Source organism: Carettochelys insculpta, chromosome 5 (genome assembly GCF_033958435.1).
Source record: "Carettochelys insculpta isolate YL-2023 chromosome 5, ASM3395843v1, whole genome shotgun sequence".
NCBI lineage: Eukaryota > Metazoa > Chordata > Testudines > Carettochelyidae > Carettochelys > Carettochelys insculpta.
Window position 1 is genome coordinate 62,391,045 of NC_134141.1, and position 24,421 is coordinate 62,415,465.

At 43.2% G+C, this 24,421-nt stretch overlaps 1 protein-coding gene across 2 annotated transcripts in view; it reads left to right on the top strand.

Moving 5' to 3' along the window:
• The window catches only part of MCC (MCC regulator of Wnt signaling pathway), a 377,449-nt gene that overhangs the window by 238,319 nt on the left and 114,709 nt on the right, over positions 1-24,421 (top strand). For both annotated transcript variants that reach the window (XM_074995215.1, XM_074995216.1), the window contains 2 exons: positions 8,312-8,425; positions 23,402-23,544. In XM_074995215.1, the coding sequence (XP_074851316.1) occupies positions 8,312-8,425; positions 23,402-23,544 (257 nt within the window). The remainder of the gene's footprint in view (positions 1-8,311; positions 8,426-23,401; positions 23,545-24,421) is intronic.

Sequence of the window (24,421 nt, forward strand, 5' to 3'; positions counted from 1 at the left end):
GGGTGGGAGGAGGCAGGGTGGGACAGGGCCTGGAGTGGAGTGGGGTGAGGTGGGGGGCTGTCCCAGGCCCTGCACCACCCTAGGGATGTCCCTGTCTGTCAAAATGCAAATGCACAGCACCAACTAGGTTCAGATGTGCAGCTCCTTCAGCTAGATGATGTCTGGAGGAGTCAGCTTTGCTGGATTCTTTCTTATAGGTAAAAATGTGTGTATTAGGGTTTAGCTTGGTTTTTTCCCCCTAAAGCTCTTTGTGCATCCCAATGCCTTTAATTTCCCCTTCCCCAGCTTTAGAACCTCTGTTCTAGATCACGTTACTTCTCTAAGTTATGGTATACAGTGGTCACAGTTAACAAGCTGATATCTGCCAGCAGTCATCTGAGTGGTATCTAACCTGTTGCAGTTTTCCCCTATACTAGGATACCAGTGTATGGCTTTTGCAGAAACCGCATTTTCAGTGGTGACTACTGCCATCTAAACAATCCAGGTGTGGCACTCAGAGTTCAATTTACTGGGAGCCAGAAGATGCCAAATACATACGCCTCCAAATTATGTTACTCTTTTTAAAAATTAAAAAAAAAAAAGCAACACTTTGACAACAATTTGTAAATGGTAGAGTGAGAGGCGCTTTGCTCCTTTGGGAGATTGGGCAGTAAAATCATTCTGTAGCTAGGAGCTTCAGAGCCTGTAGGGAGGACAGTATATCTGAAATTATGGTGTCTCTCCCGGTTTTAGGACTCCTTTTACTCAGCTTTGTTGCTCCATTCTTGTGAACCAGTGGTGCACTGAAACTTACAAGAACCTTGTGCTTATTGTTACCCTTCAGGCATGCAAGCACAGAGCTGGTTGCAAGAATAAGAGTATTGTGAGTGGCTTCTGTTGGCTTGAGTCGCATGCTTGTGCATATGTAATCACATTTAAAAGGAACCATGGCTTCTAAACTAAGATATAAAGTATAGCACACATTGACCCCATGGCTCTAAATCTTTCACAGGAAGAATTCTGCTTTTCTTGGGCATTCTTTGAAGCGGGGAGGGGGCGGGAAGGGTGCTATCCTGAGCCATTTCAGTTGTTATAGTGAAATATATTGGTCTTGCCTAGTGTTTTGCATTGATTGGGTGCTTTGCCATTAAATGCACTTGTTTTTGTTGAATGGGAGAATTCAATACATACTAAATTAGATCAATATAAAAATGTATGAGCAATGAAGGTCTTGTCAGAGAACTCTTTGTTGCGTTCATGTAATTCTCCCTGGGACTTACAGCCTAAGGGCTCAAATCAGTATTTAGTGCACACTAAAAGATTCCCGATGTCTGATTATACAGACTTTATTGTCATAAACTGCTGTGTCTTTAGTGTTTCCTAATTTGGTATCACTAAAAGGCAGCCCACCTTGAGCTGTGTGTGATTTCAATCTACACATCAGTATTGCTCCCTTCTCCATCATTGTTCACCAAGGAGTAAGCACTCTATCCCACTTGACTGCCTCCATTCTCTTCCCTCTGCCTCCCCAGTTTCCATACCCAGTAATGACTGGATATGAAAATTACAACTAGAACTTCCTTTTTATAAATAAATTTTGTGTTTTACTTATAGAAATCAGTTTCTCTTAAAGGGACATTGTAAAGATTACGTCGTGTATCGTCTTATCACTAATAATTGGTTATTAAAGCTGACAATTCTATAAATAGAAATGTTAATTTGAATGAGAGTAGCCCCTAGAGGCCCCATTGGGGCCACACTCTGACAGGTACTGTACAAGCAGAGAGTGAAAGTCTCTGCCCAGAGCAGCATAGTCTAAGAAAAGATGGTCAAATGTATATAATAAACAGTAGCAAGGAAAGGCAGGTTTAAGGGAAACTAGTCAGAACATGCATTATACTGGCCACTTTCACTATGATGGTGAATGGTGCTGCTGATTTCTGTTGCAGTAATACGGGTTGAACCTCTCTAATCCAGAACTCACTCATCCAGCAACATCCATGCTCTGATTTTAGTTAATTTCTTAGGGATGTGGCCAAGTTTCCCATGTCCCCATACAATTTGTTTCCAGCCACTAGTCTTGGCTCTCAGTGTTCTATGTTGTTACTTAGCTCTAGTTTACCTCTAAGTGTCTTCTAAGAGCCAAGTAAGACATGGGACTGTTGGTAATGCTCTAGAGAATATTGACCTCCCATGCTCCGCCAAATTCTCTCGTTCATCATCAGTCAAGTCCCAAGGGTGTCAGACAAGACAGGTTCGACCTGTATCTAGGCCTGAGTGTGGACCAGGATCTGATTGTGCTAGACGCTTTTTAAACATAAATGAAAACTGTCCTGTACCACCATTCAAATAAAGTTTAAATTTTGGCAACTAAACAGTAAGCAGTGGAAGTGCTAGTAATACGCTACACCAGTGGTGTCCAATAGGAATTCAAAGATCAGCATACTTGTGATTGTCGGCATTCTGATTTGCTGCATTATATTGTATAAAAAATTATTAAATAATATAATGATGTTAGTAGGTATTTCATACTAGATAATACAAACAATAACATTCCAAATGAGCTATTCGTGGATATTGTTAGAAATCAGTGTGACGCTTTGCAATCTTTATCCTTTACTAAGGCCCTAAAATCAGGCAAATATTCCACACTGAGTGAGCATGAAACTCCTGTGTTTCACCTGTGCTAATCATCTTGAAATGCCCTCTCTTCCAGAGCCAGGCTCCTCCCAACCCTCTCCCAGCTCTAAATCAGTGCCCTCCCACCCCCAGAGCCAGGCATACCCAGAACCAGACCCCCCCCCCCACACACACAGCCCCACTCCCAGTTCTAAACCAGTGCCGTTCTCAGTTCACCGGATCCCTGTATATTCCACCTGGCTCATTAAAGCCGCTGATGGAGCTGGGGTTGAAGATATCTTGCTGGGGTGTGCAGGACTGTGGGTCCCATGCCAGGAAGCAGCCAATGGGGCTGTGTGGAGGCCGCAGGGGGCACATGGCTCCGTGATAGAGCCACAATAGGAAGGAGCCATGCCGGGCAACTTTGGCTGCAGGAGGCATGCAGCACGTGGCTCCTGCCTCAAGCCACAGGAGCTGTGTTAGGGAAATGGATCCAGGGGCTGCCTCCCCCTCTGCTGCCACCCACTTGTGGTGGGGGAAGGGCACCCCAAATGTGCAGCTCTGCTGAGCCAGTGAGTGGCATTTCACCACATTGCACTGCCCCGTTTGCCATGTGGCAAATGGGAAGAGTATTGGACAATGTGGTGCTAGACAATATTGACCTTCCATGGTCTGACAGAATTCTCTCATTCGGCACCAAGGGTTCCAGACGAGAGTGGCTCAACCAGTGTGTCCATTGTGGCTAAGACCCTTATATAGTACAGTGCTGATTCTTGTGTTTCTGGAACTGCAAGATTGTCGCTGAGCTGGCTAGGTTTCAAGGGGTGCAAAATTGGTAGTATTTTTCGTGAAAATCACAAACACTTGAAGTTCCTCCATCCGCATTCCTCCCTTCCAGTACAGCAGTTTTTAAAGATGTAAATCACTTGTTGAAATCAAGAGGAAAGCTGATTCCTGCCATTCAATATGACAAACTGCTTGCTTGCAATGACTATATTTACTGTAAGAGGAAACAATGTGAGGTAAATGCAGACCCAGAATACAAATGTGTGTAAACCCTACTAGCTGTTTGAACCTTGTGCTCATCCTGTGTGTAGCTTGATAATGTCATAATCTGTCATGGCACTTTAATATTTTTTTCCCTCCCCCTCACCCCCTTTTTGGGATGTAATTAGCTTTGTGTGGTATTATAAAATTTAATTTTATTAGCATATAAGTTAATGGGATTTCTTTGTTTAAAGGAAGTCCCAAAATGTAAGTTTTATAAACATATTAATAAACATAAGATTTTTGTAAAACATAGCAGTAATAGAAGTGTTTTACAATGACGATTACTGCAGCAAAGTAATAAAGAAAAATTGACTAAGGAACAAATATGAAACTATTTTTGTTCACAATGAATTACATATAAAAAGTAAACAGCAAAAAAGGTGAAATGCATAATATACTTTCAGTATTGATCCTCTTAGGTGCTGTTAATACAGGTAAGGAAGCTTGGGGAGTTTTAAATGTGATTGTGAAATGAACAGTGTCCTTTTTATACTGCTGCTCAGTGTGTGAGCATTGTTGGCCTGTTATTTAATTAGGACCACAGCTGGTAGTCATTGAAGAATAATGTACAAAGGGGAGAGATGTTTACTAGGCTGCGTTATGTTGGCTTGATACAGCTTAGGGAATTGTAGCTATTATTTAACCTGCGAGAGAGAGGTGGTGCTTGGGAGGGGAGTGTGTGTTAAATATTTCTGAGACAGATGCACTTTATTGTATTTTTAGTAGTGAAGGTCAAAATGCTAAAAAGATTTTTCTCAAAAAAGTCACTTTTTTGTGAGGTGTGGTATTAATCTGTGTATTACTTGAGCACAAATTGTAAGAGCCAGTAGCTGAATATTAAGGAGAAACAGGGTCATAGGTAAGAAATGTACAAATAAGACCATTGCTCTAGCTAGGGTTTGTAGAATACATAGTGCAGAAAGTATAGCCTAGTGCTTGAAAAAAAAAAATCAATTCTTCTATGTCCCTCTGACAAGTTTTCCTTTGTGTATGAAGGGGCCCAGTTTCTACAGCACAATTAGGCTTTCCTGCACTCACACACACTATGTTAAAAGAACATTATTAAGGTTGCAAAGTGCTGAGACTTCCAGTGAGACTTTTTCTATTTGTCTTACTCAGAACATCTTGTCCAGATTTGGGAAAACACTTTATTCAGTTCACTGGAATCCAAGAAACTGGTTCAGCTCTGGATTTGTCAGTAAGGTTTCTTCAGTGACATGAAATTAAGTGACAGTTGAGTTGATCAGGCTGAAGCATAGTAGATAGTCCCAGGGTTTAATACACATCCAACACACACAATCATGAATCAGCTTATAGATACACTTAACACTACTGGGTATACATCATATCATGCCCTTTATGGTTAGTCGACTAATTTTTTCAACCAGTCTCTGTACGGATCATGAACTGTCCATGAGTTACAAAATGTCCTTGTAAGCAAAGCTGCAGCTGTAAACTTATCACAGATTATTCTTCTTGCTATGACTTTATCTACTAATGGTATTTATTTACAAGGCCATTTGTGAATTTATGCTTTGTCCATTGTTAATCCTATTTCCTTACTCCTGTTTGCCTTCTTTGTTCAGGGAAGGCCTATACAAAATCAGAACACTCAGTTAGAAAATGGCATAATTAACATTGCCTTGCAACCTTATTTTAACCCCCTACTGCATTATGACACATTGTTGACTCTTCATCCCATTCCTTCTGCCCCACAGCCTTTCAGTTGCCCCAGTCTTCTCTCTCCCCCTCTACTGGTTCCTTGTTCCAGTCTCATTTTCCTCACATAACTAGGTTCAGTGTCTACTCCTCAGGTTTCTGATCCACGTCCTAGTCTCCTTTTCTGTCAATGCCTTGTTTCCCTTCTCCAGACTTCCAGGCTTCTTGTCCAACCCTTTTCAGTCTTGCCTTGCCCATACCCCGGCTATTTGTCACCAATTTGATTGCCCGGCCAGTCCCATTCTGCCTCTCCTACCCTGCCCCCCAGCTCCTCCACAGGTCTGTCTCACTGACATAAACATATGGAAAATGTTTGGGTAACAGATCCATCCTTGCTTAGATGTTCTTTTAGTTCCTTGCTTTCATGAGCGTTACATCTGTTTGCAACACTAAACAAAGGAAAAGAAATATATTTCAAATTAAATTTAAATAACTGCCTGTAGCTCAGACCCTTGTAGATGACATAGTAAAATGCCTTTGAACACAGTGATACACAGAAGATCAGACTAAATGATCTCAAGCTGCGTTCTGGTTTAGACACTCTGACTGTGATATCCAACTATGAAATGAGACAACTCAGCTTCTGATCCAAGCCGGTTATTCAGGAATTAAAATTGCGGAGTTTACTGCTAAGAAATTATATGAAAAGTACTTTGTCTTGAAACCAAATATGGCCTTTTTACAACGTTCACAATACTGAATACAAAAGAGGTGGTTGCCAAATAATCTAGTCTTTTCTTTGCAGAATTAAAACTTTTCACAGACTTCCGTACATCAGAGCAGCTACAGGCTGGCTGGCATCCAGCATTGTAGAGTTAATGATATTAAAATCAGATTTGTTAGTAGTTAGAATAATACAAATAACTGACACAAAGCCCACTAAGTAAAATATCTGCTGAAGTGAGAAAATGAAGGAGTCTTTCTGGAGGACTAGTGAGGGTAGGGAAAGCTTATCTGACAGCCAAGGTCTTGGCAACTCAGTGCAGTGTGAAAGGTTTTTTTGTTTCTCACCCAATATAATTCACAGTTGTTTCTTCACTGCTACAGAGGGAGACTTTCCAGTTTATTTTTTTGGACTTTTTTGTTCTACTCCATAGGCTATGTCTACACAGCAGTGATCTGTCAACAGACGTTGCTGTTGGAACAAATCTTCTGACAAAACCTGTGTTGACAGAGCGCGTCCAGACACACAAATGGATCAAAAAAGCGATCTGTTCTGTCTACCGAGAGTGGCCACACAGCCTGGCCACTCTTTCAACAGCATAGTCCCTGGAACTTCATCACAGGGTCACATGGCCAACAACGTCTTCCAGGAGCCCCAGCCAGGCACGCCCTTAAAGGGACTTCCCCCTTGTTGAGGGACAGCATAGCTAGTGCAGGGATCACATACTTTCTGTGAGACTTTGACTTTTCCAGATAGCTATGGTGCTAGATCAGCCCTCGGGCTTGTGCTAGACCCACTCCCAATTGCTCAAGCAGCTGATTCCCCTGATCACAGCTGTCATCCACGTCCTCTGGGGGAGCACACCTGCCACCGGTATTGAGGAGCACACCCACAAGGGTTACTACTCCATCGTGCTACAGGCCCTGGTCAACCTCCAGGAACAGTTCCTTGACATGTACGTTGCCTGGTCGGGCTGGGCACACAATGCTAACATGGTCTGCAACTCTGGGAGTTGTCTGTCAGGGGTAGGCAGATACCACTCTGCATTGTGCAGGATGCCGCCTATCTCCTCACATCCTGGCTCGTGAGGCCCTACACTGCCCACCTGGACCCCACCCAAGACCTGTCCAGCACCTGCCCCAACCAGGCACGGAACCGGGTTGAGAGTGCCCTCAGCCGTTTGAAGGAACAGTTTAGGTGTCTCTTGGCCTGGCTGGATGTGCGAGAGCACAAGGTCCCCTAAGTCATGCCCCCCACAACATTGTGGAGGGGATGGGGAAGACCTTCCTCCTGGGGTGGGGGGCAGACACCAGCCATGCCTATGAACAGCTGGGCTCAGCTCCCATCTGCCAAGCCTGCAGGGATGGGGTGTGGATCCGGGAGACCCTAAGTGCCATTCTGGGTGCTTTCTCCGGTCTTCAGTTAAGTTGTTAGTAGTATGTTCTCCAATATCTGGATGTGCTGAATTTTAATTTCCAATAATAATTTTTAATTTAGGAATTCCATATTTATACAGATGGGAAATAAACCAAGAGTCCTTAACACTAATAATGCACAGCAGACATACGATGAAGACTGGAAAGCATATAAAGAGTATTGGAGTATAAAGAGAATTTACTGAAATTGTAAAATGGCTTCAAATTGCAAGGACAGAACTTTACTTCTAGTATTATTGCTTAATCCAGATAAATTATCTGGGAAAGTAATGCAGGTTAGGTCCCTCCATTACAATTTCAGTAAATCTTTGTTTAAATTCACTAAAATAAACTTTGGAAGAAATTATCTGACCTCTGAAAAATGGTAGTTTGTAAGTGGAATTTGTACTAGTCTCAAAGTAGTATTTTGAACTCTGGCATGTCATATCCCCATTGTTCTCTGTAGTCTATAGGAAGATTGTATAGCCTCTTATATCTGAATGCATTCAAATGGTTAAAGAGCATTGTACCTTCTTTTATAACACGTCTCTGATATAGTATTCTTTGGGGCAGTGTAAAAAAGCTACTAGACACTGGCTTGCAGCTAACTTACATTATATTTATTCTTGTCATATATGCTCTCGCTTAATACAGCATATGCTTCTCATCACAAGTGTTCCATGAAAAACCATTCAGCTGCCTTTGGCTGATTATATCTCATTCTGTGATTTAAATATTTTGAAGTGTGAAAATTCACACTAGGTGTGAATACTGATGTCTCCTAGTAGATTATAGTAGTGGTATATGAAAAAGTGATGCATTTGGCAGACAACTCTAATCTGGGTACATTTTGATTGTTTTACAGCTCCATTTAGCAGCCCTGGCATCACTAAAGGGAGATATAGTGGAGCTTAATAAACGTCTGCAGCAAACAGAAAGGGAGCGGGACCTGCTGGAAAAAAAATTGGCAAAGGCACAGGTGAGTGACGGTTCAAGGTCCTGGAAATGGTCCAGGTTGTTTTCTTCATACAGAGGAAAAAAAAATTAAGATCACATATGCTGTAACACAGGGATCAGTAGGAAAAAGGTTTTAGAAAAGCATTAACACATTGTTGCATAAGATGTGGCATTTTTATGTTTTGTTGGTATGGGTTAAAGGAATCAAGAAATAATTAAATTGGTTTGGTTGGGCGGCAGAATAAATAACAAGTTGTAATATAGTGTATTTTAAAATGTTTCCTATCAGGAAATATAAATTGCTGAAGTGTCCATTTGGCTTAGGTGACTGGAAACTGTCTTTAACTATGAGGTCAGGTTCAAATCCGATTCAGTTGCTACTTGAAGACTAGTCATTGGTCTTTGAGATATGTTATGGTGACCTCAGTCCAGTTTCTAGTCAGGAGGCATCAGTCACCATCACAAATGATGTTCAGTAAAGAAACTAATTACAGTCCTCTGACCTTTAGAAATGGTGCTTTAATGCTAGAAGAAAAATAGGTGAAAAGGCAGATGTGGAAAAACTTGTACTATTTTCTATATTGTAGTCATCTTTTTTAGACCCAAAATCTTTCTTTTAAATGTAGTCACTCTGCCACCTTTCACATGCCTTACATTTCTAAACTGGCTCAAAATATTAAAAATACAGGCATATATTCATAGAGTTTGAGTCCAGAAGGGACCATTACATCATCTAGCTTGACGTATATATTACAAATTGTTAAGCTGCAGCCAGTTACCTCTGTACTGACTTTGTTTAGCTAAACCATATCTTCCAGAAAGGTATCTGAAGATATCAAGAGACTGAGACTCCAACACATTCCTTGGTAATTTGTTGCCATTGTCAATGACCCTACTGTTAAAAGTTTGTGCCAGTTTCTAACTTAAAGTTGTCTGACTTCAACTCGAGGTCACTGATACTTGTTGCTTTTTTTTTGTTTTTTGTTTTTTTGTTTCTTTGGTCCATTTTTCTGCTACAAATACACAATATTTTCTACTTGTTAGGGTACTAAGCACTGCAGTCAGGTCACTTTTATGTTTACTTTTTGAGAAACTGAATAGATTGAACTCTTAAGCTTCTCACTGTAGAACATTTTCTCCAGCTTTCAAATTGCTTTGTGACCTCCTCCAGTTTTTCAGCATCCTTTTTCAAACCATGGACACCAGAACTCTCGCAGTATCTCAGTCTCTCTCTCCAATGTCATAGACAGAGGTAAAATCTCCTGCCTATTCCTCTATTTCTGTGTCCCATAAGATTGCATTAGCCTTTTCCCCATAGCATTGCATTGACAGTTCATATTGAGGAGTTTGTACCCCCACTAAATCCAAGTCAGAGTGATTACTTTTCAAGGGCCTAATCACCTATTCTGTAGGCATGGCATGTGTTACTTATTCCTTGTTCATAGGTATGTATGAAAACATGTGGCAGTTTTCATATGGGCCCATTTTACCAGATAATCCAGATTGCTGTGTATGACTGCCATATTGTCCTGATTATTTATCAGTCTGTCATCCACTAATTTTGTCAGCAGTGGTCTTCTGTTTACTTCCAGATCATTACTGAAAATGTGCACTAAGCTTCATACCAATCTCTGGGAACCCTGCTAGAATCTCTCCCATTCAATGCTGAATTCCCATTGACGACTACAGCCTGTCAGCCAGCTCTCAATCCATGGAGCTAGTGATCTATCAAGATTTTATTAAAACTAATTTTTAATCCTTGTACCATGATCTGTGTGTTTTCCTCTCAAAGCCCAGCTTCTTGTATTCTGTACCACAGTGAAGTCATAGTGCTTCATTTATAACACCACAGTTATTTCTATGGCCACGAACTGCAATGTCATAAACACCAGATTAAACTGGAACTTTGAGAACCGCAAATATGAAACTCCTCTGGTTCAGCGTCCGTCTTGGAAATGATACTATAGCTGCAGTTCGCACTAAACAGTTTTAAATTCATATGTCTGTATGCAAAACTCAAAATACATCAAATATAAATGAATAGTTGAGTGGCAGAGTTTCAGGACTTTGTTGCAAACCCTCTTTCCTCATGTCAGTGACAGTTTTTCTGGATGTAGCTGAGTTCTTCTTTGAGGTTCCCCGGGGTGCTCCACCTTTAGGTGTGCCGGCACCACTGTGCCCACTGGCTGTAGATTTGTAGGTAGTGGTGCTTCTCCCCTCTCACCCTCAGCTGTCCGCATGCACAGGGCACAGGTAGAAGACGTCTGTAGCATTAGCTGGTGCCTCAGTTCTTCTCTGACCGCTACCGCCTTCAGTCTCAAGCAGTTCCCTCACATCGCTCAATTGCAAAAAAATAAAATCAGAAACAGAAATTCTATAGCATATTTTCAGTAGACATCTAAATAACACAAGGGAAAGAAGACAACGGAGAAAAGCCGCAGACACAGTTTCTCTCAAGCAGCTTGTAGCTGCTTCCAATGATTGTGCTTTGTGCCACAGCCCAATCTTGTCAATTTCCGTCATGCCCGGCTCTCCAGCTTTCAAAAAGTTCTCCTACTGTAGCCTGTCTCAGAGAGGCTCAAGATATCCTTCTCAGCCCCAAGGGATACACATCACAAGCTGACTAACATCTTACACTCGGCCACTCGGAACATCTTAACACTAGTCAACTCAGGGTGGCAATACTGATTAATGAAGCCCTTCTGGATCTAGCCAAGCTTCTGTGGAACACCCAAGCCCCCATTCCACCAACATCAAAGAGACTGGATCGAAAGCAGCATGTGGCCTCAAAGGCTGCTGAGTTCCTCTTCTCCCACCCAATTCCTAACTCACTAATAGTAGGGAGGCCATAAATCAGAGGGTAGACAGCAGAATGAGAGATTCACTCTGGGAGATAGAATGGAAAAGGCTGGATGCAATGGGGAAAAAGTCGTATTCATCGGCCAGCCTACAGTTTCACATTGGCTATTATGTGGCATTACTTGCAAAATACGCGCAACAGGTCTTTGACCGACTTCATGCTTTTATTGAAAAAATTCCAGATAACAAAAAAGTTCAATACAAAGCCCTCATGGGAGAGGGCTTGCTCATTTCAAGGACAGCCTTATAATCAGCACTGGAGGCATCAGATACTGCCACTAGGTCTTTAGCATCATGAGGCGGTGGCCTGGCTACAAATGTCAGGGTTCCCCAGGGACGTCCAAACCACTGTGGAAGACCTTCCTTCCACTCCAGTGGGAGACACTCCACTCCGTCAAAGATTCAAGGGTCACCTTGCACACTCTGGGCATCCAAATGGTCTCTGCAAAACATAAACAAAACAGACAGTTTAGTTACTGGTATAGCAGACACTATGATAATGGACCACGTGAGAAACAATCGAGGAGGAGACAACAGATCAGTCTCCGACCCATCAGTCATTTTAAAGATTTGGCCCCCAGAGCTTGCGGGCTCCAGGCCAAGCCACACACCGTATTCAGCTCGAGGCTAGCAGCATTCTACCCTGCATGGTGATCCCTCACCAACTGACAAACTTTATGCAACCATGGGAAACTTGGCCACACCCATGATTGCTGTCCTGATCGCTAAAATCATGCCAGATTACGGATGTTGCTGGACGAGAGTGTTCTGGATGAGAACATACTATCCCTTGAGCAGCTCTGGGAGTATAACACTTCATCTCACAACACACGTAAATCGGTGTCAGATCACTGATCAACAAATGTCAAGAGCACACCCGAGGTCTGTTTTGGAAAAGCAAACTTTCGATGGGTCACCAGTAGTATGTGGCAACTATACCCATCGTGTAGGAAGAATTCACATTGAATCTGCACAGTTGCACAAGCTGACAAAGGTGATCTCTGAATGGTTTCCACAGTTCATGGCCTCATCTTGATTCATACTATCAGACATTCGTGCCGGTGTGGTGTGGCACATGTGATGTGTGGCGGCAGTTTGTTCCAGTCTTCCCCTCTGAATGAATTTTGCCACAGTTTTTGGAAAGCATCGAGAACATAGACGGGATGATGATGAGAGCATATGAAATTCATGGCCACTCCAGTAAGTACATCCACATCATCTTCTGAAAACGTTGCATATGCAGAATTCTTCTTGTCCAGTGTGTTCTACGGTGTGCGCCAGGAGTCATCTTGACACAGAACATATCTATTTACTTATATTTTGGCATTCCTTCAATTATGCAATGCATGGGAGGGAGGGCCCTCTGAAGCAGACAGGAAAGAATGAGAGCTCAGCTCCCTATCATACTTGTCAGCTGTTTGTTGCTGTCATGCATAGATCTTTATTCGCTTTTTCTCGCTCCAGTTTTAATTCCACTTATTACTTTCTTGTTGTTCTTCTGGACTGTAACTCACTATACTCTTAACATACCTGAGAGTTTGGGACCTGGTTGGATTCTCTCTGTGTTTTCCTATCCATGCTCTGCTGCTGTTTCCACCCATATTCATTTGCATTACTTTTCATTACCATTTGATCTGATAGATTGAGTACAATAGGCTCTTACATGCAGGCAGAGATTCTCATCTCTTTAACTGTTAAAGAAGTTTTATTTACATAAACAAGTGATGATCCTGAAAGAGGAGACTATGGGATACACTTGCTAGCAGACACAGCTTTTACCTCCCTCCCCACCAATTATTTGATTTATTTGCCACACAGGAAAGTACTGCTGCTTATATAACTGTAGGACACTGGGGCACCAGTGCTGGGCATGCCTGCTGAAAGCCACACACACTAGGGAACTGTGGAGTTCTGGTTGCACACTAGATAGAACCAGTCGCAGGGCTGATGACAGATTTTGCAGGGCACTGGGCAATGTGGGGTCCTGGGGCAGCTAACCCTTCTCTCTACACACTCCTTGTAGATGGCCCTGACTAGTTGCCAAAACTGCATCTCCCTGTGTTTTCAATCTGTGTGGATCCCGTTGGAACTAAGCTGTGCTTTCTCAACACTCTACTGTTAGCAAAAAGTCATCTCAGAGTGTCCTCTGAAGACCTACAGTTCTTCCACATGTCCTCCCACTCTGAAAACCAGCTCACCTTTATGCCGTAGTGGAAGCAGCTGCTCCTAGTGCCTTGTACCAGATGTATTTTTATGCTTTGGTTTCAGCGGAGATGACAGGAATGGGCCCTTCGTATATATTCCTGCTGGCATCTCACCTGGTATACCACTTTGAAAACGTCCTACAAATCCACAAAGTGCTACCAGTACAAATTAAAATGTAAACCGCTGTTCTCTCTTATCTATAAAAGGAATTCCCATCTCCCTCAAGAGCCAGCCACTGTGTGTCATTCAAACATGAATGGAAGTCCACTTCTGGTTTTGATGAGGAGTACGTGTCAAGGTCTTTTTTTTTAATGAGCTGGTGGTACCTTGTGATTTCAACTTATGACCTGTACCACTTTTTATTATGCACCCTGGCCAGTTACCAAGTAGTGTTTTGTACTCTTAATCCTGTTTGTGCCAGGTTTTATCAGCAGCAGCCTGCATTGTAGTCACAGCTTAGCTTTGTTTTATGTTAGCCATGTTTGTCCATTGTTAGCTAGGCCTCAGGCATCAGACCAGGACTGTGTTGTATGGGCTTAGGCCTTCATCTTACTACATTCCCCCACGTTTTGTTTTTTTCTGGGAAGGGTGTTAACTCATCATCCCAGAAAAGCATAATACATAGACTGAAGATGACCCATTGGGTGACCCAGAAGGTGACTGTTCTGTGGACACCTTTCTTTACTGTTCATGCATCCATGCCCCGTCCATCCCTTAGCCTGCACATTCCCTTGTATGACCTTATGTGCCAGTTGCGTTTTAGTCCCTTGTGGTGGGCCTGGGAATGTTAGACCTGGGACTAGATTTGATATGGGAAGCCCTGTTGAGATGTGAAGGGTTATAATGGACTTTTCACAAAGCAGGCATTTAAAACAAGGGCTGTAGTTATAATTTTGCCCAAGTATACTGTAGCATAGGTAGGAATACTAAACTATGGTTATAATACCGCTTACTTACCAGCCATTTAGTAAGTGATTAATATATGTTAACATAAATGAGTGATACACCTAAGTATGCATATATATATGTGTTTACCATTACCACAAGTCATACTTCAACTCTAAGAGGTTGGGTATTTTTATGACTACAGAATTCTTGTTCTCGCGCTCTCTCTCTCCCCCCCTCCCCAAATGCCCCTAGGATGTTACATAACAGCTATTTTATTACTCATGCTGATAAAGTCAAACCGTGACAGTGTTAATAGCTACTTCCATTCCCTTTTACTGTCTGGAAGTTAGAGTAGGTGCAAAACATGCCAAGGCAGATGCAGTTGAGGAGAGCACCTTACCTGTCAAGGAGAAATGGGTAGGGCAGGAGGCACACTAAGCACCAAGTGAGCTGGCTGGCATGGGTTACGGTTGCAGAGAGAGTGCATTATGCAGGTGGGGAGACAGCAAATTGGGCACACAGCCCATCAGAATGACCCTGCCATGCATAGTTACTGAGACAGATAATGTGTTTGAGGGATCCAGGCAAGGAAGGGATTGAACTCTGTTCCCAGGTGGCACTCTGGGGCGGGGTGTAAGAATGTTATCTGCATGTTGGCTCTAGTGAGGGGGGCATTACCTACTCCAGAGCCTAGAGCTGGGTCTGCAACCAAAATAGGGAGAACAGCCATTTTTCAAATAGTTATAAAATCAATGCTTCAAGAGCCACAATGCATGTGAATATGAGACAGTCCTTAATGACTAACATCAAACTGTATTTTTCTCAGTATCTCCTTTTTAGGGAAGGATGTGCTGGCAGCTCAGCCACCCAGATGTTGCCACATCCTCCCTCACTCTGAAAGAAAACCCTGTCCAGGAGATCTACATATCTCATAGAACTGGGAGGGACTTTGAAAGGTCATCAAGTCCAGTCCCCTGCACTCACAACAGGACCAATCACCATCCTTGACACACTTTTTTTTTTAATCTGTCCTGCCCCAGAACCTTGAAAGGCCCCTCAAGGACCGAATTCACAGCCCTGGGTTTAGAAGACCATTGTGCTATCTTGTATGTGGAGAAGACAGAGAGCAGATATGACAACATAGGGCTTTCTCTCTTAGTAGCTCTTTGCAAGCCACCTGCACAACCCCAGGGAATAAGTGTTAGGCATTGGGGTGTAAAATTGGGTAACATCTCTGTCAATAGTATGTCTGCACGCCAGTGGTGCTCAGTGTATTCTCTCTCTAGCAGCCAGCCAGAGCAGCAGTGTGTATATGTGACTAGGCCTTACATCTGAGACACAGTAAGTAAACAGTTACTTGAACCCCACTGTGCTGGTGTGGTTACTTCACAGGCAGAAATCCCAACTGATCTGTTGTACAGATAAAGAGGCAGGGAGGTGAAGTGAGTCACAGGAAGGGGTGTCAGCCCCACCCAGCAGGAGGCAGCTCAGGTGACGCTGGTGTCTGCTTCCCGCTCATGCCTGCTGCACAGATTGGCACCTGGGCAGCTGGGCTGCAGCAGGGAAGTTTGCCTGAGCAGGCTGAACCTTCCATGGATCAGGGCAGGGAGCATTAGCCAGGGCAACAGGTAGCGGAGATAAAGAGGAAGGAGTGGCAGGGGCAGACTGACCCCAGCCGGCTCCTCCCCTCTATGTCTACCCCAGCTCCTCAAACCCCACTTCTCCCCCAAGCCCTGCTCACTCTGCAGCCCCCCAGGCACCCCCGAACCCTGCTCCTCCACCAACACCCACTTGCCCGGCAGACCCTTAATACCCCTATAAACCTAGCGCCCCCCCAAGCCCCACTCACCCAATAGCCCCCCGACAGCCCCACAAACCCAGCTCTTCCCCCAAGGCCCACCCACCCGGCAGCAGCCCCAACACCTCTGCAAACCCAGCTGGTGAGTTCCCAGGCCGGGAGCAGGAGGGGTATCATTAGCACCCGCAGCAGCTGCAGTCAGGGCAGGGTCACATCAGGGACACAGTTAGGGGGCTGGGCAGAGCCCTCCGAGCTGCATGTGGCTCTTTAAGAGCCATTTGCAGCTCATTATGTTGCCCATGGCAGTTGCTGCTGCTGCTGCTGCTGCTGCTGCTGCAAGGACAAAGCCTGCTGCAGGCAGTGGCTCTCTCAGATTTCACCCCACCCCACCCCTGGCCTAGTCGGAGTGGCAGCTGTCTTTGTCTCTGCAAAGCTGGTAGCATAATGAGCTGCAAATGACTCTTAAAGAGCCACATGCAGCTCGGATGGAGCTCCCAGCTGGCTCACTACACCCCTGAGGTGAGTGCCTCAGGCGCCTCACCCTTGTTACAGCCCTGCATGTATGTCTAACTTCAATTACTCTACTGGAGGGAAAAGTTAAATTAACAAATGGCTCAGGTTTGCAGGAGGAATAAGTGTGTTAGTGGCCGTGTTACCACTGCTTGTTGGCCAGAAAGCATGGGTTCCTATTTAGATTGTTCCCGCCGCCGGGGCGCACAATCCTGTGTTACTTACAGGACAGTTGTGGCCTGAAATTGAGATGTGGAAGTAACCCAATGCAGATACCATGTCTTGTATTTGAACCACTTCAGTGACTAATTGTTTCAGTACCAATAGAGCCCAGCCTCTGTGTTGTTAGTATCAATTGTAGCATCACACTCACACAGCCACCATCTTTTATGTAGCAAGCTTGATTAATTTGCAAGCCAGTTTCAGTTCAGTTCAGTATTCTGTTTCTCTGATCTGGAGTGATTCAGAAAGGAAGACAAAAGACTGAAATCCTACACAGGAGGCAATTCCAACAGTCATGCTCTGTGTTCTCCTTTGAAGATTCAATTCTGCCATTCTTCTTGGACTCTTCTGGTGTGCAGGGTGGCATGAAATCAAGATCAAAAGCTGAGCTAGACAAATAATTAAGCATACCACTTAGAGTTTAAATGGATAAGAAGTAGAGGTAGTTTACCCATACTCTCTTTTAGCCTTAAGCAAGTACACAGCCTACATCACCAAAAACAATTAGTTCTTATCTTTTAGGTTGTTAGGAAGGGGCTCAAGACAGCAGAAAGTATATACAAGGTGCGAGAATTATCTGATGGCATCCTAAAAGTTTCCACTTGTCATAAATTAAAATAGAATACTGTTTAAGCAGATGTTTTGGCTCCTAAGAACTTGTTAGACAAGTTTATTGTAGCTGATTCAGGTGATGACTTGTTCTCTTCTGAACTATTGTGTTACTGACATTACTTCCTCCTCCTGCAGATGCCTGAGGCGCTGGGGATTTTTTTTTACTGTAGCGCTGAGAATAGGGGTTTGTCTTATCCTCTTAGTGAGTGCAATAAGTGTAATGCAAATGATACTCTGAGTGGTTCTTGTGTTGCAGGTTGCCACACATTACAGGCAGTTACACCAACTTGTGCGAACATCCTGAAGCTGAAGTAATTTCTCTTATCTTTTCTCACTTTGCAATTTTTATTGGTCTGATGGTTGTTTCCCAGCACCTCCCATTTATCCAGGAGATCAGACTGGAAAGATCAAGAAGTGTTTCCAAACATGTTAATTTGGTTCTGTAATGGAATAATGAAAGGAACCTCGGCAGCCTGTTCCAGAAACACTGTCAGTTAAGCTAAAAACTTTGCCAGAAACGCTTTTTTTTTCTTTTTTCTGGAACCGCTCTTGATGTGCAAACCCCTCCAGGAACCTGTCTTTTCCTTTGCCTTTGTTGTCTGAGGAGATAGCAAGTGTGAAAAAACAACAAGAAGTCCTGTGGCACCGTATAGACTAACAGATATTTTGGAGCATAAGCTTTTTGTGGGCAAAGATCTTCTTCGTCAGATGTATCTGAGGCAGTTATCTCATGATTGGAAGTAACTGACATGTGAGAACAGATTAAAAAACTAAGCCTGTTACATCTTAGCTAAGAAAAAAGTGTACAGTGCATGAAGTAAATCTGAAAAATATAAAAATAAAGAGGAATTTAATGCAATGAAATGGGGGTATAAATAATGTGGTTTAATTAATAAAGGGAAACTTCATATTGCATATTGAAAGAAAAATTGTCTGAGACCGCAAATGTCACATCTAAACCTAGGGACAAAAATTGGCCTGTAGAGGGATAGTTCTGTGTTGATTGTTCTTTCTAACTATAGAGTTTAAGTTGTGTTAGAGGCTGTATTGCCTCCTTTCACATAAGAACTGCCATACTGGCTGAGACCAAAGGTCCATATAGCCCAGTATCTTGTCTTCTGTCAGTGGCCAATGCCACGTGCCCCCGAGGGAATGAACAGAATAAGTAACCATCAGAAAGTCTGTCCTGTGTCACCCCTTCCCATTTGTATGTCTCAGATAGGAATCACTAGTGCCTGGCAGGGCTCACCAGCAAGAACACCATATTGTCTTCCATGATATACACATTTTCTTCAGATTATTTGTGGTGAAATCATCTCATTGTCTCCCAGGGTAAAAGATGGCAGATCTATGTCTTCTGACCTTCATTTTCCAATTTTCTGTTGTCTCGGGGAAGCCAGAGAGCATTTTAAATAAAACTTTGAAGCTACTTCAGGTGTATACTCTTCCTCTGTCTCTAAAAATATTGTTTTCTCTTTGTTGGTCACCGTATGACTGTCACCAAATAGAGATTATTGTGAAAAATTGTGGCTGTGGGAGCGTGAGGGAGAGAAAGCAACCTTCATGCTGTAGCTAAAGTCCATTAGTGAGAGTCAGTATATCTTCAACCAAATAACGTTCAGCTTTTCCATGTTCAGTTTAGATAAATTTTAGGGTAGTAGGCTTTTTATTTATTGTCCTAAGATAATTGTTATACACTCTGTCTGAAATAGACTTTCAATTTAAAAAAGCACCACCACACATTGAGCAGATAACTCACTAGGAGGGTGAATACTGAGACGGTATGTTTGGGCATGAGTGTATCACAGGAAATTTGGTTTAGAAAAGTGCAGTAAGCAGTGCTTCTTTTCAAGAAAAAAGGATGGCAGAAGTCAAGCCCAAACCGCCCACCACCACCTCCCATCCTGAGGGTCATGTCCTTGTGCAGGGCCCAAACCTACCATGGGCAATTTAACCGGCTCCCCTCTGTGCAGCACCCAAGCTGCCCTCCCCCGGTGGCTTATCTATCTCTCTGCGCGGGGCCTGAGCTGCACCCCCGACCCCTGGTGGCTTAGCTATCTCCCCATGCAGGGCATGAGCTGTCCCCCAGCATGGCCTCAGCTGCCATGGCAGCTTAACTGCCCCCTGGTGGGACCCAAGTTGCCCCCACGTGGCTTAACCTCCCCCGACATGTGAGCTCAACCGACCCCCCCCCGGCAGCTTAACCCCCCATATCACCAGACCCTGACTCACCTTATCCAGGAGGAGCTCCAAGTGCTGGTGCTTCTTCTTTGTCAGCTGCCTGCTGCTCCCCCCAGCACTCTGGCTCATCCAGATAAAAGTGGTGCAGCTCACAGCTCCCTGCCATGCTGAAGGAAGGACTCAATTTAATTGGTTGAACAGCCTGCCATTAAACCAATTAAGTTGAGTCCTTCCTTCAGCAAGGCAGGGCCCTGTGAGCCATAACCAAGCGGAGCAGCAGAAGCAACAAGAGCCACGTATTGGCTACTGAAAGAGCCACGTGCGACTTGGACCATTTTAAAAATGGGAGAACTGGTGCCGGCAGAACTGGTGCCAGCAAAACTTTTACCAGCAAAACAGGTGGCAGAATGCTGTTCCACAGTGTTGCTCTGAAAAAAAGCCCAGGCAGTAAGCCACTTGTTCTTTCTGTTTCCTCCACTTAATCTGTGTCTAGCATTTATGTTAAGCTGTTCAAGGATTTTACCTGATACTTTGTCCCCCTGTGTTGTTAAACTCCAAAGAAACGAAAAAGTTATTTGGGGAAGCATTGGGGATTTGAGGAGGGAAGAGAGAAATAAAGCCTTTCCTGGTAACATATGAGAAGTAAAATGGTGATGTTTGCATGTAATAGCTATGTCAAGTAACCATTGTGTGCCATGCTGGCCGAATGTGGCTCATTGGGGTTCAAGAAAGTGGAGTTCTACTTCAGTGTGGAGATAATCTACAGGGACATTCTTCATCCAAGGTGAATCTCACAGCAGAATGGGACCTGTAACATCGACAAGCTGTGCCTCTGTTTAAATATGAAGGCAGCTCCATTTTGTAGAAATGTATGTCTGGTCATCATAGTTTTTGCAAGAATCTAATGCACCCTTCATTTGAACAAAGAACACTGTAGAGAACAATTCTTCCCAGTGTGTGGACTAGATGTCTTCACCTAGTACGGGGGGGGTGGGAGCGGGATGGGCAAATACAGGCCCACAGGCCTCATCCAGTTCCCTGGTGTTAGCCAATGGTGAGCTACCACCATAATATTTACCTGTGCCTCTACAGATACAGAAAATTGCAGCTTCCATTGGCTGCAGATTGCCAGTCCTGGCTACTGGTAGTGTCCTGGTCCACACCTCTTCCTGCAGCTCCCATTGGCCAAGAACAGTGATCCACAGCCAACGGGAGCTGCAAGTGCCTGTACCTAGAGAGGCATAAGTATATATAGTGGAGGCGGCCCTCAAGGGGCTACCCTTGGTGAACCACTGTTGTCATCAATGCTGCCTCAGGAGAATCGTAAATATTTCTTGGGAAGATAGGCATATGAACACTAGCATCCTGGAAGAATCGAACATGACCAGCCTTGAAGCCATTATCATTCATCAACAACTTGGTTGGACTGGTCACGTGGTTCAGATATCTGATCAGCGCATCCCAAAACAGGTTCTGTTTTCTGAATTGGAGGAAGGACAGAGGAGCGTTGAGGGCCAGCAGAAGTGATATAAAGACATGGTGAAGGCGCATGTGAAAAGGTGCAGCATTGGTGTTGACACTTGGGAGAACCTTGCCCAAGACCGTCCCCCGAGGAGAACAGTAATCCTGTGAGGGGTCCCACAGCAGTACAAACTAGGAGAGGCGGAGAAGAAAAGAGTGTCAAAAACTGCCCCATGCCCCTCCAACAGCTACTAACACCTGCCCCTTCTGTGATAATATCTGTGGCTCCAGAATTGGGCTGATCAGCCATCAACAGACTCACAAATATGAGGGTGACATGAAAAGGTCCTACTCGTTATCGAGCGACTGCCAAGAAGAGAAATGCTTACCACTGACCTAATATTTCTTTTCCATCCCTTACTTCTATTATTCTGTGCAAATAATGATTATTTTGTATATAAATATCTTCCTTCCCTTTCCAAAAATAATACATAAAAGCGTAGTGTATCCATAATACACATTATCACAATGGCCTGTCAATTAAATTCAAACATTGATTTTTTTTTTTTTTTTTAGAAGGTAGATATAATGTGAAAGTCATTGCATGTTTTACAGCAGTTAGAATGAGAATCAACACAACTGCTCTGCACTTTGTGCTTGTACTCCTGGAATTTAAAACTGTTATAATGGATTTCTTTTTTTTAAAAGTGAATAATAAAATTTGCCAAGCGTAGCATCATGTTTCAGTTTGGTAGAAGTATATTTTCATACAGGTGATGATCCTAAGTCATAAGTTATAAACTTAAAAAGGAAGCTAGTAGGAAAACATGGTCAGACCCCCTAGCTGTGGATAGGGATTTTGTATGTGTTATGTACTGCATTACTTTATTGTATCATAATTTCATACAGAGTGATACATAGGGCAAGTCACTTTCAGTAAAATAAAAGTGCAGGAGGATTCATGCAGTAGTTTCTGGTTTTAGGATTCTGAAATGGTTTCATTGCACAGACACTGAATATGTTCAGTTGATATATTAATGCTTGGATCGCTGTAAATTTGAGATTTCATTAAACAGGACCACCGTCTCCATTGTGTGACTGGAGGAGGAGGAGTAGGGGCCTGGCTGATTCCTGCATGGGGTCAGAAGCGGACTAGAAGTCTTGCCCTTTCTAGTCTGCTACCAAACCTAATTAATGTGTACCACAGCTAGAACTGTAATTGGGATGTACGTGGGTTCTGGCATTTGGAACCATGGTAATGCTGAGTTGAAATGCTATTGGAAAAAAGTCAAGGTTGTGTGGGGGCATACAGTAATAAAAACAATAGAGCTGTTTCATCACTCAAGTGACAAACTTTTTGTTGTGTGGTAAATGAGTAAATTACATGAAGTGCCTTCTTGGACGAAAAAAAGAAAATCCTAATGGGAAGGGAAAAGACTTAGTTACTCTAGGGTTTGTCTATTTCAAACATATTTACCCCCACTATATCCTTTCAGCCAGAATGCTGGAGAAAAAGTGGCGGACACACTTCTGTTACTTTGTGCCTAGGTCTCTCCATCTAAGGAATAACTTGGATGTACCCAAAATGTTTGGGAGGCCTAAGATGTATGTCAAAGTCTTACACTTGCTTCTGTCTGGAATTGGCATTACCACCTCTTATAGCTCCATCTGACATAACAGGTTTGACTGTCTCAACTTCATGGTGTATAATGTAGAATATCACCACAATATGTCTTGTGGTTTAGGTGTTGAGGGGGGGGGGAGATTTTTTGAACCTAGGATTATTCCATTATATCATAACATCCGATGCTGCAAAACAACAACGTAGCACAATGACGTAGTAAGTCACAAACCTAGTATCTTTTTACGGGGTATGGTAAGGCGTGACAATCCTGGGAAGAGACTAGACCGTGCTGCCTTGATAGCAGTCCTCACAGACTGTAGGCCCCAGATTATGATACTCCACGCTGATCTAGTGGTAGGTGACACTGTATATTCAAGATGAGGGCAGCTACAATATGGTTTATTTTATCAAACGTAGATGGAATCCTTGGATATTTGGCTTACTGCCTGTATAGCCCTAGGTTGTATCAAGTTCGAAGGCCCCTCAAAAGACTATTTTCTTTCTCTATAGTGATTGGTGTGAGGATTTGTGGGTAGGAGAGCCATTAATGCACATAAACCTTAGCCTTGCATCTTACCTCAGTGTAGTTAATCTTAAAATCCATCCTCTTGCTTTGTCTTTTGGTTTTTCTGCTTTAGTGTGAACAATCTCATCTAATGAGGGAGCATGAAGATGTACAGGAGCGAACAACACTCCGCTATGAGGAACGAATCACAGAGCTCCACAGCATTATTGCTGAGTTAAATAAGAAGATTGACCGACTGCAGGGCACAACAATAAGGTATTTCAACTCTTATGGAACGTTGGGTGAAACTGAAAAGTGGTATATATGGTGAGGCCCAATGTACATTGGGTGCGAGTTGATTGTAGGTGTTGTAGCTAGACCAACTACCTCATGCATTACAAGGGCTGCTTCCCTTCCTTTGATGCTCGTAATTATCTCAGACAGGACACCTAACATCCCCTCACCTCTCACCCTCTTCCTTCTATCCTATTTGATTTGTCAGTTTTTATTGTGATTTTTTTTTTGGTCCTCTGTACTTATAAATGCCAGTCTGTATTGGCAGTGAAATTGATCTGAAGTAGTGGGTCTGTCCTACAAAAGCTCATCACCAAATAAATCATTTTGTTAATCTTTAAAGTGCTACATTTCTTCTACTTTGTTTTGCTGGAGTACAGACTAACATGGCTACCTCTCTGTTGCTAGGTTCAGTGAGTGTGCAAAATTAGTGTGAAATTCATACTGGGGAGCTGGATACCTGTAGCAGAAAAAGCAACTTATAGGAAGGAGGCTGTAAGGCAAAGCAACCCATTTTTATCTTTCTTATATGCTATCCTTAACAGAACCGATACTAAATTAATCCCATAATAGAGGTGCAATGAAAATTGGCTTCAAGAATTGCACCAGCTTGCATCAGCAATCCCCATAAAATACAAAGTGGTGTAAATCAAACTATTGTTGCAAACTGATGATATGTCAACATTTAGACATCCATCTTTTAAGACATTTACTCAATAAGTACCAGCTCTTTCTTCATGTCAGTTCTACATTTCACCAAAGAATAACATAGTTCTCATCTATCTGTCTATGTCAGCTCTTCTTAGCTTAGGCAAAGCCTTTGGCCATTACTTTATGAAGGAGTTTGCTAGGACCTTGT